Here is a 17558-nt window from a genome sequence, read left to right on the forward strand (position 1 = left end):
GCTCTGATGAGACTCTGACAGGACGTGTTTGCTTGCTGTTAATAATAGAGAATTATGTGGTATGTTATATAAATTGATTTATTCATAATCAGGTGGACCAAGATTTCTCTCACCCTGTCTAAGCCTCAATTATTAACCCCCATATAACTCATATAATAGAATCAAGAATTTTTTTATCAGGGACTTTTGTATTTAAAAAAAACAACAACAATAATAATAGCAATAATAAAGTCCCTGAAATATTAATTGTGCAGACTAAACAAACAAACAAACATTAAATTTGTAACAACGGGTTATATTTTATTTCAGATCTATCTAGATACGCATATCTCTGTTCAGATAGCCTAATTATCTCTGTTCAGATTGTACATTTATTTTAATGACTTGACATAAGGCATTTTAAGATACATTTTAATGTTTTTACATAAAAAACTGTAATTATGCACTGTTGTATGTGAAAAGAAACAGACCCTCAAAGGTTAAATAAGCTCCTAAAACAAACTTCCAAGGGGGCCACAGGATAACTTAAATTATTTATCTAAAAAATTATAATTAAAATGCTAAAAACAACATAAAACAGTTCCTCTCAACAACTTTTCTTTTATTATTATTGAAAAAAATATAAAGGACATTAAATATAATCGAATCACAAAATGAATCAATGTTTAATTAAGTTTCTGTTAATAAAAAACAACTAGCATCATAATTACAAGACAAATACCATAGAAAATATATCCAATATGAGGGACTCTTGAATATAGTGTTGGAAAATGAGGGGCCTTTAAGTCAAAAAGGATGAGGAGCACTGCCCTAAAATCAACTTGAAGAGGTGAAATGGTGGCATTTAAATATAAAAACATTCATTTCTGATTTTGGCTCAATTTGATAAGAAATTTAACTGGATAAAATGAAGAACTGTGAAAAAAAGTGTCCACTCATTTACCTTGGTTAAAACCATGTCTTGCAATTTCAAACAAAGCCAAACATCTGACCTGTCTGTTATATCAAAGGTTTTAGTTATAAAAAGTTGTTCATACGTATAACAACACACCACTAGAGGGAAGCATTACAACAAAAAAAACAACAAATGGAGATTCCTCCTGAGAAAATGGCTGAGGCAGTAGCGATCTCTACAATTTATCAGTTTAAAGAAAAGCACTCTTTTCACCAGTACACAGCTCACGTTAAAAGATGTATTCTTTTTCAATGTTAAAATACTTTCTCCCACCTCAGTTTAATGTACAGCGATAACAAGACATTTGTAGTTTGACAGATTTAAACTTGATTAAACTTTAAATATATTTGGTTATATACATAAGCATTCTCATACACGGTGTATTTTTGTTAATGTTACACCTCAAACTGTACAAACATAATCAAAATGAACTCCACATAAAAAAAAAGATCACTGCAGAGCTCTCAAGACTATCAAAAAGATGAACACAACAAATTTAAAGTAGACAAGACTAAAATTGTGCGACCTTCGCTACAAATGAAAACACAAGCCAAATGATAATGGTCATTTTTTTTATTATCATTAGTGTTACACAACAATGATTTGAACAGAATATATACAAAATGGTTATCTCTGCCCCACTCTAAACCAAAAAATGAACCAAATGACCAGGGGTCAGGCCGAGTTAAACATGCAGCTCTAAAATGAGGAAATTACTATATTCTGCCTTTCCTGTGACCTTCCTATTCTTTAGCCAGATTTATATCAAAACACTGACCCACCCACCCACTCTTCATAACAAACGACAAATATGGCATTCATAGTGGAAGCTGTGGCAACAAAGAAAATATGCTTGAATAAGGCATAAACAGCATATTAATATTTTTCAGATGAACTGACCCATATAAAGGGAGGGGGTCAGTGGTATAAACAGCTTATGTTTTTATGACTGAATGTGCAGAAAAGTGACAGATCAGCATATTATGATGAATTTATTCAACTTTGTTAGCTGTATGGGCGTCAGGGCAAATTTAGTTTGCATGCGAATAAGTTACTTTCCTTTCTTAGGAAATCTTAGAAAGTCCTCTGCACCAGGTGATAAAGATAATTTTGCATGTGCCACAGTAACTGGACACATTCCAGAAGTGCAAGACCACCATTATGAAGAGGGGTGTAAGGTAAAATAAAAATGGAACTGCTGGATTCACTTTTTTCCCCCTCAAAATCCCACTCTCTTATTTTGCCTTGCCAATTTTAACCTGTGCTTTTGTTTTATGGTGAGCTAAAGTAGTAAAAACTTTAATGGAACGTAGAAAAAGGAATGATTTTAGCACACATTCTGACATCAAACAGCATCAAGAAAAAGACAAATTATAAAGAAATGATTCCATTGTTCAAGATTAATCAATACTAATTAAGTCGTTCTTTTGTTTCTGTCTGAAGTGTTAAGAATTGTCCATTACCTTCACAAGCTCTTGTGTAGGTCAAAATAGTGCAGTCACAAAAGTAACCAGGTCTAAAATCTGGCTGGTGAACGTGGAAATAAATAAAACAGCACCCCATTCATTCATTATTTGGACTCAGAAACTAGTGTATGTCAATATTATTTGATACCTTTTTACACCAGAGCATCTGGTGCAAGAGGCTGACACATGTTTAGGATTGAGAGGAAGAATTTAGTCCCCAAGGTCAGTCTCTAGGAGTGTGTGCTTCTCTGGATTGACATCTCCAAGGCCTCCTGGTGTTCTGGTTGTCGTAGCTGGAACCCTCACATCTTATTGAAGCACTCTTTAGCATTGTTCCACACTTGAATTCCCTAAAAACAAAACATGCTTATGTTTCAGTGCCACTATATCACTTCTACCTTGTGTCTGATCAGTATAAAGATTTTTTTTTTTGCTTGCTTTGTAATGACTAAATCATTTTTTAAGTTTATTTTGCTTGCTTTGACGGTGCTCACCTTTTTGCACATGCTGATCTGCATGATGGCATAGCTGATGAGAGACTCTCTGAGATCATGGTCTTTCTGCTCTTTGAACCTCTCAATGTCCACCCATGCACTTTTCACAAACTCACTACAAAAAAAACATAAAAACGAAAGATTCTTGGTGTGAAATAACTACTCCGATGAAGCTTGACATGAATGGCCGTATCCTCAAATCTACTTATTTTTAAGAAACCCTGCATATTTAGCCTGTTTTGGGTTTCATTTTGGTGTCTCAGAGATGCAACAATATGAGCAAAGAATGTGTATTTGGAGCATATCTGCATATTTCATAATTTCCGTACTGCCACAGGAAATGAGAAGGCAATGCAGTTTTGTTGTGCAACCTTGTCAGCTCATAAACCACCTAATTAAGTAAAATTTTCCGACAACATTTATTGCTTTTCGTCATCAGCAGTACATAAATTTAGTTGTGTGGGAATAGTGCACTGCTTACTCGCATTCTGCGTTTCTTTCTTTGACCTGTTCCTCTCCTTCTTCAATCTGTGTCTCCAGCATTTTCAGTTTGGCCTCCCTCTGCTCTGGGGTCTCTTGTCCAAACAGTTTACTGGTCATTCCCTTCAGAGAGAAGGTCCGTATTGTCTACACAGAAAAAAAAAAGTCAATGACACCCATTGGCTGGAGTAAACCACACTTTTCCTCCCATGTTTATTTGCAGAAAGCTGAAATATGGAAGTTTTTACTCCCATTTTTTGGCCAAGTGGGCCTAGTAATTATTCACATCAGCCAATCGGGTCAGAATGTCTTTTGTATTTTGTTGGCTCTTTGTGCTGCTAAAATGTTTGCATGTTAAATGTGCCAATGAGGTAATTCTCTACAGGCTCTATACATGCAGACACAATTTTATCAGCATAAAACTGTTAAAAAAAAAACATTCACTAGCATGCAAACCTGAAGATGTTCTAAATTTTTACTGTGAAGGGCCAAAAATTAAACTTGACTGAGTAAATGTAAATGCTGTAGTAAATGCTGCATTATATCAAACTATGCTATATTTAAATGTATATTTTTAAATCATGAACACTTATATTCTATACATTTAAAAACAGAAATAAAACAAAAAGTGTTTTATATATTACTTATGTTTTATAATTGTTTGCCTATTTTTTCCCTCCTTCTTGTGATATGATATGGGCACTGGTTTAAATAAATCTTCCTGGAAAGTCCCCCATTCCAGATGTAAGGGGTGATGTGGAGTTCGCCGGTCTCTGAATTGTGTCATGTGGTTGAATGTACACTGACCCCTGTGGCGAGTTCCTCTCGCTGCTGTTTCTTAGAGGTCAGATCCTGGACGGCCATCTCCAGTTCATACTGTGTCAGTTCATGCTTCCTACACACTGTCCTGTGTAAACACACAAACCACAAAATATACAAAATCAACCATAAAAGCAGATCATCTCCTTGTTTCTTATGGAAATTGTTGAACTGAAAGTCTAGACGCCCTGCAGTGTGATCACTTTCAAGAAAACTGGGAACTGATGGAGTTTTGTGTTCACAGTGTACCAAAAGTTGCATGTAACTTAATCAGCCAGTGGGGGCTATCAGCTCCCAGGAGTTCAGTGAGAACAGGGCCCATGTACATTTCTAATCAACCTCACTGTTATAACAGCTTGCGTTTAGTATGCTTCAGGTCACATTTAAAGTAGTTCAGGGAAATAAATGATCACAATTCTCAATTTGAGTAAACTATCCCTTTAAGATGAGGCAACGTAACAGTAATGAATGAGGCAATGAATATTGTACCTTAATGCATCTGCGTAGAAAAGGTACTCCTTCAGCTGATCAGCATAATGCTCCTCTTCCTCTAGAATATCGTCTACAGAAGCAGCATACCTGTAACATACAAAAGTGCCTGATTAAAGGGTAGTTGACATACAAAACATCCATGTACTTCACCTGATATGGTCACAGATGTGCGTACGCTAAGTTTGAAGTCAGTAAGATTTTTTTTTTGTTGAAAGAAATTACTTTATATGGTATATTTGTATTCAGCAAGGATGCATTAAATTGATTAAAAGTGACAGCAAAGACATTTACAATGTTACAAAATATTTCTATTTCATATAACGCTGTTCTTTTGTACTTTCTATTCAACAAAGATTCCAGAATAAAATCTGAAAAATTCAGCTTTGCATCAAAGAAATAAGCTACAGTTTTAAATATATTAAAATAGAAAACAGTTATTTGAATTATAATGATATTTCACAATATTACTGTTTTTTTTTTGTTTGTTTTTAAAAAAAAATGCAGCCTTGGTGAGAAGAAGAGACTTTTAAAAAGATTTAAAAAAAACTGACCCCAAATTTGTTGAAAAATATTGTTTAACGGCTACTTTGACAGCTTTGAACATGACCAATGAAATTATGAATGTTTGAATAAATTATAGTAAGAACCATCTGTTTGTTAAATTAGTTGTTTAGAGTCTTATGTTTTTAACTCAGTGTTACTCAGTATCTTTTGTCATAAATCTTTTGGATTGTTTTCATCGAGTTCCGAGTCAAAGATAAAATAAATATATGAGATGAAGTATTTTTCATTTAACAACAAAAATTGGCATGACCACATGTTTTTTAATATATAAAACACTTTTTGTTGGGTTTCCAATAACTATAACTTTTTATATATACTGTGACCATGATATTCTGAAGAAACCATGAATATTTTGGTCATACCTAATGTCACAAACTGGCATTCTTGTAATACTAAATGCGTTATCCTCTCTAAATCAGACAGAGAGCCTGTGGAACTAAAGCCAAACCCGCAGCAGAGCCTGTTTGGGGTATTACAAGGAATTCTGGGAATAGGTGAGCAACATGATCCATAAAACAGTTTGACAGCTGCCAAATAGGGGCTGATGATGGACAGGTTGTTTCTTTCAGTGCTGAGACAGACAGGCAGCGCATTGGGCTCTGACCTTTGACCTTTCTGCCTAGTACAGCAATCTGGAATCCATCAGAGCAGACAGCAATACAAAACCAGTATAGAAACGAAAGGGGCTGGTTAAAGACTCACTAAGGACACTTCTGCAAGAAAGTCCCTCTCACAACAACATCATCATCATAATGTTGAAAAAAAAATTACCACTAAATGGTTTGGCCATGGCTCCCGGAGATTCGCGGCACGGCCTGCCAGCCAAATCAAAACACAAGCCTCCCAAGGGCTCATCTTACTGGCTACTTGTTATGGGGGGGCCGTGAATGGAAATCTGAGAGGATTCAGATCAATCTGGCAAATGTGTTTTATAGCTCAGTACCAGGAGCACACATGTGTAGAATCACGGGAGAGTCATGGGGTGTATCATACAGCACCTTCATATTTCAGGTCCCTCAATGAGCTCTCAGAGGGTAACAGGATCGTCCCAGGTAGGAGAAACACAATCAAGACCAGCTGCAATAAAGTCTTGCACTAATCCCATAAAGGTACATGAGAATGGCTCATAAAGTGGCTATGTTGCATATGCTGTGAACTCACGCGTCCATGTGATGGCCAGCGCTCTGCAGCCCATCTCCCATCTCTTTCTCAATGGCACTCCATTCGCTGTCCAAAACAAACAAAGACTCACATTGAACCACTGCAGCTGACCGCAGCTACACACTCACAACCCAAAAGATTTACCCCCAAAAATGCTTCTCACAAAAATGGTTTACAGAGCACGTTATAAAACATGCCTGGCTCCTTCAAAATGAGCATACTTAATTGTGATTGAACTGTGTACTGATTATACTGTGAGAAAAATGTGGAGCAACTGGTCTATTCATTACACAATGATTGTATAGTTTCAGATGACGTGAAATATAATGCACAGGTCGTATATAGACTTTAATGTAGCTATTTGTTGACCATGATTATATGCATTATTGATTTTCTGTAGCAATGCAAAAGTTTTTACTTTTGATAAATTTAATGCATACTTGGAATAAAGTCTTAACCAAAATATAGACCATAATCAGACAATGATATGCATATAAACATGGTCATTATATGGAGAAGAGGAGCCTGGACATACTGCAAAACATCTCTTTTTGTGTCCCACAGAAAAAAGTAAGCCATATCAGTTTTGACATGACATAAGAAAATCATCCATATCTGAGTGAACTATTCCTTCAAAAAAACATCACCTAAAGACTCTTCCATAATTTCCATGCACTTTGTAGACTCCATACAGGCGATCAGCTGCTCTCTAAAAGAAGAGTTGAACTCTGTTAGTAAATGATTATATATATTTTTTAAAAAGCACATTTTCATTAGATTCACTCTATGATTCAAATCCAACCAGATATATAAAAAAGCAAAAACAGAGACTTTCAAGACTTACTGTAAATCAGTGTAAATACAGACTGTTCATATGAAAATATACAATCAGAAGATTTTTGTTGGAATAAATGGTACTTCAGAAGAATAATTAAACAAGTTGGCTAAAACAGTATTGTGCTGCTTCCTCAAAAGTACTAAAAGAACCGTTAATGAAATCAACAGAATCGCTTTCCTTACAATTTTTATCCCTAATAACACCTAATATATGCAATACTTAAATTAGGCATTTGTTGGAGTGAAAAAGCTGCATATTCGGCTGTCTTGACTTTGTTTATACTCACTGCACGAACTCTCAGCAGCTGCGAAATAACAGATTGCAGCTCATCACCGTAGTGTTTCATTTCTGCAAATCGCCTGTGAAACACACACACGGCTCAATGTTAGTTTCAGTGTTAACAAACAGCACGGCCATATCTTTATGCATTTCATGACACTGCGTAGCACGGTTTGCAAAAATGACTTACTTGTCTGGATTCTTCACTCTGAATGTGGCATTTAAAGCTTTCAATCTTGAATCGGCCTGTAAGATGGACAAAGGCCAAATGTTGACAGACAGATTCATGTTTGGGTTTTGTTTATTCAGATGGTGTAAAACAGGATTACAGGCAGTCCTTACAACAATCTTTTTAAACGACTGAGATCAGATAAACACTGCAATATGGCAATAATATACACTAACATAAAACACTGCTGCTCTTTTGGGTTTGAACCAGAACGGTCCAACAGACTTCCTGTGCCTGTTTACATAAACTACAGCGTACTGATAACAGATTCTTCACCGCAGTAGCAATTCAGTTACTTCACACAATTTTTATTTGAAATCAGCACATATTTAGTCAGCCTCATATCAACATATAGATATATATATATATATATTGACCTATGGTGAGGAGCAATATATAAATAACAGAGTCGTGGGTAGAGGTTTAAAGAGAGAAAGAACCCAATGAACTGGAAAGTGCTGATATACCTTCGCCTGAAATCCTGTCTCAAACATGGTTTCCTTCCAACCATTTTCCTGTGGGGCAAAGAAAGGATGCAATTTCTGACACTGACAAAGGGCATTATCAGCATGAAAAGCCATAAATATTTTTTTTTGTTTTCAAATGGCAAAAGTGACATTAGTTCTGTCAATTTAACAAATTAATTTAGTTCAATTAATTAAATTCACAATTTATGAATTGCTGGACTGTAGGCCATTGATAATCTTACACTAACGTTCAAAAAGTTTGGGATCAGTAGGATTTTTAGTTTTTTTTATTCAGCATTAAACCGTAAATGCATCACAGTTTCCACAAAAATATTAAGCAGCACAACTGTTTTCAACATTGATAAAAGTAAGAAATGTTTTTGAGCACCAAATCAGCCGATTAGAATGACTTCTGAAGGATCAAGTGACACTGAAGAGTGAAGCTTTGAATAAATTACATTTTAAAATATATTCAAATAAAAAAAGTTATTTTAAACTGTAATATTATTCGCCAATATTACATTATCACTGTATTTTTGCTCAAAAACATTTAAAAATCGTACTGATCCCAAACGTTTGCATAGTAGTGTTATAGAAATAAAATGAAAATATTGGCTTCAAAAGCCACTTCTTATAATGAATATCTACAATACCCATACTTTGTTTATCTGCCTTGAAAATTGTATGTTTATTCATTGGTATTGTATATGCGATTATATGTGATTATTTATTTTTTCAATTCATTTATATTTCTACTAGGTCATCAGTTGATTTTCTTTTTTTTTTTTTAAACAACTGACAGCGTAATAGAAACAGAAATTAATTATTTAAAAATCTACAAAAACTTTTTAAGTTAATTACAAATTAGGAATTAAGCACAAATGTTAAAATCAAAGACGCAAATAGAATATCCTTTCTATTTCAAAGTGCGAGTGGCATGCTACTGGTTTGATACACCCTTTGCTTTGTCCAGACAGCTTTAGTGAGACCTCTCTACCTCAGTGAGGAACAAATAGAAGATCTTGTCACTGGACAGGACTGGGTGTGAGGCCACTCTGAGCAGGAAGTTCTCTAGTCCAACCCTACGCCTCTCCACGAAGTCAGGGTCCATGTTGTCTGCTGACAGCTTGTGCCAAACAAATTCAGCCTGTTGCAAAAAGTATGATGTTACAGTGCATGAATTCAAATCACATTTACAAGCAGTAGTAACTAAGGCGTCTTGTTTGCATACCCGTTTTTCAGGCAATGGCGGAACCACCGCAAATGGATAGGTAACTAACAAATAGTTTCTAAGCAGCTCAAACTCGCTGTAACGCCTCCACAATGAATCTAGGGCAGGATTGGTCCCTTCTGAGGCAGCATCCACCGGCCTAAAAACACAGAACAAATGAACAGACTGCCAGAAGTGGAATGAAAAAGCCTTTCAATAAAAAGTTTGGTATAAACTTTGATATATACATCTCTGGAAAAATAATAAAAACACTTCTGTCACGAAATGTGGAGTTGGTTTAAGCTAATTTCTAAACAAAATTAATCTGAAATCTGAAGATCTACGAGGTTTCAAGTTGTGGTTCTAGTTTATGAAAGTAGTCATTTTAAGGGCCTTTTCAAACACATGCCAAAGGTTTAACAGCGCTGTGTAATCTTGCTGAATTCCCAGTGCATAAAGACATGAATGATGCTAATTTAGGAGCAGAACTCTACTAAATCACACTGCAATGAAGGAGCATGTATATGAACTCTCCTGCATTAATTAAAGATGGTGGGTGGTCGGTAGAAATTTCCCCCTCGGGAGAAATCACGTGATTTCTCTGATCAGGGCAAAAATCAGGCATCCCACAAATTTTTGACCAATGAATTTCAATGACTTCTCCAGTCGTTCATTTGTAGTGATCAACAGATAAAAAAGTAGCCAATGCAATTCCAAAATACATAAATGAATTTTTTTTTTTTCAGTAAGATTCTTTAAGAAATTAATACTTTTATTCAACAAGTATGTATTCAATTGATCGATATAATATTACAAAAGATTTCTATTTCAATTAAATGCTGTTCTTTTTTCTATTCATCAATTTTGGAAGAAATGTATCACGGTTCTCAACACTGATAACAATGAGACATGTTTCTTAAGCAGCAAATCCGCATATTTCTGAAGGATCATGTGACACTGAAGACTGGGGTAATGATGCTGAAAATTCAGATTTGCCATCACAGAAATAAATGACTTTTACAAATATTAAAATAGAAACTGTTATTTTAAATTGTAATAATATTTCAAAATATTTCCTTTTTTATTGTATTTGTGATCAAATAGATGCAGCATTGGTGAGCATATAAGACTCCTTTCAAAACCATTAAAAAAATCTCCAAACTTTTAAATGGAAGTGTACACACAGATGTTTCCCCCAAAATATTGCACAATGCGATAACAGACTATACATTAAATGTATTTAATTATTATTCAATTATGAATCATTTTAATTGACTTCTTTTTAAATTTATTAATTTATTATTTTTAATGACAAATATTTTACAGCTTAGTACAGCTATAAACTTTACGTAGTCCATGAATTTTCCAGGCATGGAAAAAAACACTTTTTAAATTGTGAAATTGTTGGAGCCCTGAATAATTCAGATGGAAAAATGCCAAATAAATTAAGAGATACAGGGAAGGAAATATACATGGGGGAGAGGGGGAACACTGAAGAAAAATGGGGAGACTTTGAAATTAGAGCTTAACTTCCTGAGGGCTCCAGGGAAGAAATGGGAGCTCATAATGTGCTCCATGCTAATAATCCATGATGAAATCAAAGCACAAGGAAGGTGAGGATTGGCTGAGAGGCATTCTCCACTCAGACTGTAGAACTTTTTCCAAGATCAGTGGCACCAAACTGCTCTCTAAAGCCCACTGTTTGCATGTGCAGTATGCTAGCAACACCAAGGTCATGGGTTCATTTTCCAGGGGATGCACTGGTAAAATTAAAATAAATCTTCAATGCAATGCAAGTCATTTTCAATAAAACCTCTGACAAACACATAAATGGTCATGTAAAAACTAAAGGTAACTTTTTGCATGAACAAGCACCATTCTAATTTAATTAAGAAAATGTGAAAATCTAGTTATGGATGCTTTTCCAGTTACAGGACGGTACCAAAAAACACGTTTGAAAATGTCTTGGTTAAAGACAGTGATTTAATGAGTTCGACCGACCACTAAGTATTGTTTTTGAATCATGTGATAATATGTTACTGCACTCTGGCCAGTGTGTGCGTATTTGGCACTGCTGGAAACACAGACGAAGCACATCTGCCTGAAGTGCTGACTCGTCACCCTCTCCAGAACGACACGTCCCTCTTTCCAACACAAAGCTTGGTGGGGTGATGAGGGTGAGAGCGAAAGGTGAAAGTGACACTTCTGTTGCATGTCACTTCCTGTCCAATGGGATACTCCTGTTTTGTTTTACTTGATGTAGAAAGAACATGAAAGTGACAGTTCCAGGCACAGGAAGAAAAGGTCTAGTGTAAATATTTAAATATGAAGTGGACTTAAAGAGAGGAAATCCGATGGTCTCTACCAGTCTGCTGCAGCTTCCACAGTTTCTGAGCTGGTCTAGCTATGCTGTATATGACTCCTTCATATTTTGTGTTCAGTTCATAGTTCAGTCTGACAGTCAATGTGTAAACCTGCTTTATCTACAATAGGTTATTCGCATTCACAAAGAAAATGCACATTATAACCGAACGGATCTTTTGCAATGGCTAAAAATGATTAGTTTAGATAGATCCACACTTCCAGCTGTAAACTGACTGCATCCAAACCCCTGACCTTCATTATCATGTCAAGAAAGGAACATCTACTGTACAATACTTGTGACATGGTAGGGTTTGAATGGCTCCTAGACATCTTTAAAGAACAAGTATTTAGTTAATACTTGTGTCTAGTATTGGCTCGACTACAGTATAAATATAATTTCTATCAATAGAAACTCCATAGTATAATTATTCGGATTGGATGGAGGTAGATCTTAATGAAAGCTTGCAGTCGATTGTAAAAAGGGGCAGAGTTTATATGAACAAAATGACAGGAGAAATCCAGCATACGACACCAGAAAGAAGTCGTTTTATGACATTTAAAAATTACACGGTAAAAAAGATAAATGTAAAAAATGAAACGTATGCATGAATGAATTGTCGCGATGAAATCAATAACACGCATTTAGAAAATATACTACCAAAAAAGGATTTACTTGAAAAACAATTTTCATTCAAAATTTGCTGGTACATTTCACAAATAATTACAAAGAAACAGCAATAAACACATTTAATTAAATGTGAAATTTTGAAGTAGAAAGACTAAAGCAGCACTTTCTTGTAAAATGTACTCAAATCATCTTTATTTACAACAATTTTTCACAGTGTATATAGGGTGAATTTCTATTTAATGTCAAATTTAATGCTACTGTAAGTAATCAATCAATTCATTCAAATCTTGATTCTCAAAAAACCTGACACAGCAATATGGGCACAACCAATGTGTGATTTCAGGATGGGACTTTTCGAAAACATTCATTACTTTTGTCAATCTGGTGAAATTACACATTTCACCTTTAATGATGCATTGTAGTACTGTGAAAGTGAAGTCAAGTGTCTTACCTCGTCTCTATAAGATACACTGTATAAGTCTCCTGCATATTGACGGCATTCTTCCCAGTCCTCTTCTCTGCTTCAGCCACACTGATCTCCATCTTCTTCAGAAGACTTGTCCCTTTTTCAACCATCTGTAAATTTTGGTCCAGAGAATCCCCAATGTTCAATACCATTACAGTACCATTATGATACGTTCAATGCAAAAAAAAAAAAAAAAAAAGGACACTTTTCGATATTGAGGTTGAGATTTTAGGTATTACATTTTTGAAAAGATAATGATGTCTATGCTTTGAAGATCTTATTAAATGGGTTGACGAGAAGAGTTTTCTCTCCTGTGTTGACATATTTCCTTCTGAAACAGGAAGTCTAGACATATCAAAGAGTTCCTCCCTTTCCAAAATAAAAAAAGGGCAAGAGTCTTTAATTTATATCTCTGACCTGAACCATGATCAGTTACCCTTTATTGTTAGGCAGAGGCAGGTGGTATAAAAAGGAAGGTATTCACAAGTTTGGGTGAAATCTCCTGCTTCCATTTTTTCACAATATTAAATGTTTTCCATGCTAATAGTATTGCTCAGTATGAGTAAACACCATCAGACACAAACATAATGTGACCAACAAATATTTATTATAAATCTAGACAATGAATTAATGAATAAATGGAGACTGGAAGATGGTTTCACACTGATTTTCAACAACTTGACCGGAGGTTTTAAGTTTTACGTGCAATAATGTCATAATAAAAAGAAAACCAAATTAAATTATACATTTGAGTTAATAACACTATTGTGATCATTTCTGATCACTTTCTCAATGTAAGTTGCTATATTCAAAAACTAACAGAAGATATTGGACATATTTTGTCCCATGTCTCAAGCATCAGCCCATAAAAAATTTCGACTATGGAGCGGCAAACAACATCTATTTGCTGATATATCGATAATCTACAGACTTGAAAATAACAGAATATTCAATATGATGTGGACTGACGTTCGTTATATGAGTGTATGAGATACTGGGTGTTTACAAACTAACGTTAACGTTACGTGGCAAAGGCTCTTCATTGACCGCATAAAGTGAAGCAACTTTCTACGTATGTGGCTTTACATAAGCACACTGTAATTTAAAAAAACAACAACAACATGTATGTAGTTCATGTAAAGTGTTCGCAGAACCTGCTGATATTTTAGCAATACTGACATAGCCATTCATGAGCCAAAGCAAGATCACGCGCTGGCGCACGCGACATCTACAAAACAGCACACCATCGGGCACGCCGCATAAAAACAATCAGCTATGGACTTTACCGTGTTCTTTAAGTTGTTTTCCGACTCCGAAGGCGTCAGATCTGTGTTTCCAATCACCGCTATAGCCTCGCTTCCTGAATCCGCCATGGTTTACACTCTCGCGCTTGCGCGTTGGCCACTTTCACTATTTGGGCGTCTGTGCGCGTGCAGTGAAACATAAAATGGCATAAATGGCATTTAAAATTCATTCTCGGTTGAAATTATTGAGATTAATTTAAAGATTGGCTTATGAAAGGATGTGAAGCAAAATATATATAAATTAGGTCTATAAATAGCCTAATAATAATTAGGCTACAATAAGCTACTTTCATTAGAATGATTTTAGCTGATTATTTCCTAACTTTACCTGATAAAATAGTTGAAGTATAGTTGAAGCATTTCCTAACGGTGTTTAAAAGTCTCAAAATCACACTGAAATTATTTTTGAATATATTTAGCCTCAGTGTTGGGGGTAACGCATTACAAGTAACGTAGGTTACGTAATCAGATTACTTTTTTCAAGTAACTAGTAAAGTAACGCATTACTTTTTAATTTACAAGAGAATATCTGAGTTACTTGCATTACTTTTAAAAGTAACTTTCCCCAACACTGTTTAGCCTACATTTACAAGAGTTGTAATGTCACAGCAAAATTGCGCTGAACCTGTCACTTTTTCATATTTTTTCCTTCGTTTAAATTAGGCCTGTTGTTGTTATTATTATTATTAGCCTATTATTAGTCTTTTATAATTATTGAAAGAAAGAAAGAAAGAAAGAAAGAAAGAAAGAAAAAAAAACAAAATTGCTGATAGACTGCACGAACATTGTACTTTTCACTACAAGCTCCAAATTCCTGGGCGGATCCGCTCTCACTCACATCTGGATTAAAAACATCTGGATCCGCCTACACGGAACTCAGTCACACACACATACACAGTCCTGAACTCTCGTACAGATGAGCTTATCTGTGACTTTGACACGAGCAGATAAAGAAAATAAAGGCATCGCTTCAACGGTTTGGGATCTTCGGATTGTGAGATATTATGGGGCGTGGAGGCTGCAGTTTGTGGGCTCAAACATCTGTTCTTCTGTGTTTCTGTCGTAAGTAGATCTTCACTTCTCTCGATGCTTTCATTGTCTGGAGGCTCCACGCATCAGAGCTTTGTCTTCCAGTTTGTGTGCAAAACTTTTTTGACAATGATAAGAAATATCTAATATATCTAAACACGACAGAAATCGATTTTACTCTACTCAGATATGGATTGCCACAACCTTAAACATCTTGGTTAAACAGTTTATTTAAAATTTGATTTTTGTGTTGACAATTAAACTTACTTCCGTGGCATTGCATGAAAAACAATTATTTTGGTTTTCTGAGATGCTGCAAATGCAAGTTCAAGGGGATCCCAGAATGGTTCTTCTTTGGCATCACTGCCAAACCCAGTTAATATTAAATATTTATACCATATTAGTCCTTGTTTTGAGCCCTACTTGAATTAAAATGTCAAATTAAGACCATATCTGTATTGTAAAAAATATTTTAAAAGCTAAAGTATATCACTTTAGAATATATAATATCCATCATATATTCTATATATATGTTTGACATCAGTGAAAACCTTTGTATTTTCAGAACAAACGTAAGATGGAAAAGTATACTAAAAGAGATCCTCATACATGACTATGCTGTGAAACTGTACACCAAGAAATACTCTTAATTAAAAACAGAATCTCAATGGGCATAAAAGATGCCACGCACTGTGACCGCATGAAAACAACATGATGCTAGGAAAGTTCCAACAAGGAAACCAAATCTTAAGAATATAAATGATCTTTGCACATGCAGCAGGGCCTCCTTAAACGGTTTGGGTGTGTATAGAGTAGCTCCACTTACAACAACAATTATGAAATATTACCATGTGAGTGGAGAGAAGAAAACCATCACCTCTCAGTCTCACTTATCATTTACCATCTGTTGCTTGAAACACCTCTAAGAAAAAGCTGGGAAATATGGAGAGGCCGCTAGTGTCAGTGTGTGCGAATGTGACCAGAGACACTGTACATAAAAATACAAAGACATGCATCTAGGATCCCTTGATGCATCTCTCTGCTTTGTCATCATGATTGCCCACAATGGCAATATTGTAATGACTTAAACAGAGGGTGTGATGCTGACAGGGCCTAACCCAACCCCAGTGACCTCTCAGTGGACACAGACACTCCTTTTCTCCTTTGTTTGCCTTGAGTCCAAGAAGTTGTTCTTAGTGGGCATGGGTTTGCATGGTACCCGTGGAGGAGAGGCATCTTGTTTTCAATGTTGATAAATGGTTGATTCTTATTATTTGGTATGAGATAACAGAACATTTCACTGGCAATGCAGAGAGATTGTGTCTTGTAATGGGGACAGGCTCTTCACCCTCCTTAACATTGAAACGGCATTCATGGAGTGAGTGTGAGCCACAGTCAACACTAAAAATACAACTTCTGAAGACATCTGTTTGTCATGAACGTGACAGTTATGCCAGTGCTGCGTTCACTGTACTGTTATTCATTTAATATCAGGAAAAGCTTTCAGGGATCAAGGTGAGCTTAAAGGAATTGAAAAACTTGGAAATCTGCCACCCAGTGGGATAGTTTGATTACTGCATACTGGGACCCCTGAAAATGCTTTATGGCATCTATGGAAGGGGAAATATATATATATATATATATATATATATAGTTTTTTAAGTCAATTATTTTAACATTTTGAACAGCAGATCTACTGTTTTGTCATTTAAAACAAATTTTAACTGATACAGTATCATTTTATAATATAATACTGCTTAATATATACATAAATATTTGCTAAATATGTTTAATATACATTAAGCAATTATATACTTTTTGGTTTATTATTGTATTATATTATTATTACAATTATGTTTTTAATTTAATTTTATTATACAAAACTGCTTAAAATACTGCTTATATGTACAGTATATGTAGTTATATGTATGTTTTACTATTTAGTGTTTTAATAACACCCCTGAGGGTGGTACTAGAAAGCATCCCAAATATTATAAATTATACCTGGCATAAGATTTGTAGCATCATACTAATGAATTACAAACAGGGAACAAGAGGGGAAACTTGCTTGAGTGCAAACCAAATAATCGCAGGCCAGCATCTCTTGTAAGCATGCAGCCATTGGTTTTCCCATAAGCACTGAGGGGTTGTGCCTCAAACTTGGCCAGTATGAGCGCTCCTGGCTTCAGTTTATTTCTGGAGCAGTTGCTGCAGAGTTTAATTACTTTAAAGTTTATAGAACAGGGGCTTTTGTGCTTAGCCTTAAGTTTTTTCTTTCTTTCTCTGTTGTCTCTATCTCCCTTAATGCCCCCC

The 17558-nt window shown here is 35.3% G+C and overlaps 2 protein-coding genes across 4 annotated transcripts in view; one reads left to right on the plus strand and one right to left on the minus strand.

Moving 5' to 3' along the window:
- Positions 1-1513: 1513 nt before the first annotated feature.
- LOC107673751 (sorting nexin-4-like) lies at positions 1514-14325 on the minus strand. Its single transcript, XM_016467522.1, has 14 exons — positions 14199-14325; positions 12898-13022; positions 9476-9614; positions 9242-9391; positions 8245-8292; positions 7739-7794; positions 7556-7628; positions 7079-7140; positions 6432-6497; positions 4704-4793; positions 4203-4302; positions 3397-3542; positions 2916-3030; positions 1514-2771 (listed from the first exon to the last, which is right to left on the minus strand). Exons 1-14 carry the CDS (start codon positions 14283-14285, stop codon positions 2724-2726), a joined length of 1305 nt encoding a protein of 434 aa, XP_016323008.1. The 5' UTR covers positions 14286-14325; the 3' UTR covers positions 1514-2723.
- Positions 14326-15109: 784 nt separating this feature from the next.
- Positions 15110-17558, plus strand: part of LOC107673748 (TGF-beta receptor type-2-like) — a 9974-nt gene continuing 7525 nt past the window's right edge. For all 3 annotated transcript variants that reach the window (XM_016467514.1, XM_016467517.1, XM_016467515.1), the window contains exon 1: positions 15110-15278. In XM_016467514.1, the coding sequence (XP_016323000.1) occupies positions 15221-15278 (58 nt within the window). In that variant the 5' untranslated portion in view covers positions 15110-15220. The remainder of the gene's footprint in view (positions 15279-17558) is intronic.

The sequence above is a fragment of the Sinocyclocheilus anshuiensis genome, unplaced genomic scaffold (assembly GCF_001515605.1).
Source record: "Sinocyclocheilus anshuiensis isolate Anshui unplaced genomic scaffold, SAMN03320099.WGS_v1.1 scaffold808, whole genome shotgun sequence".
In the NCBI taxonomy this organism is placed as follows: Eukaryota; Metazoa; Chordata; class Actinopteri; order Cypriniformes; family Cyprinidae; genus Sinocyclocheilus; species Sinocyclocheilus anshuiensis.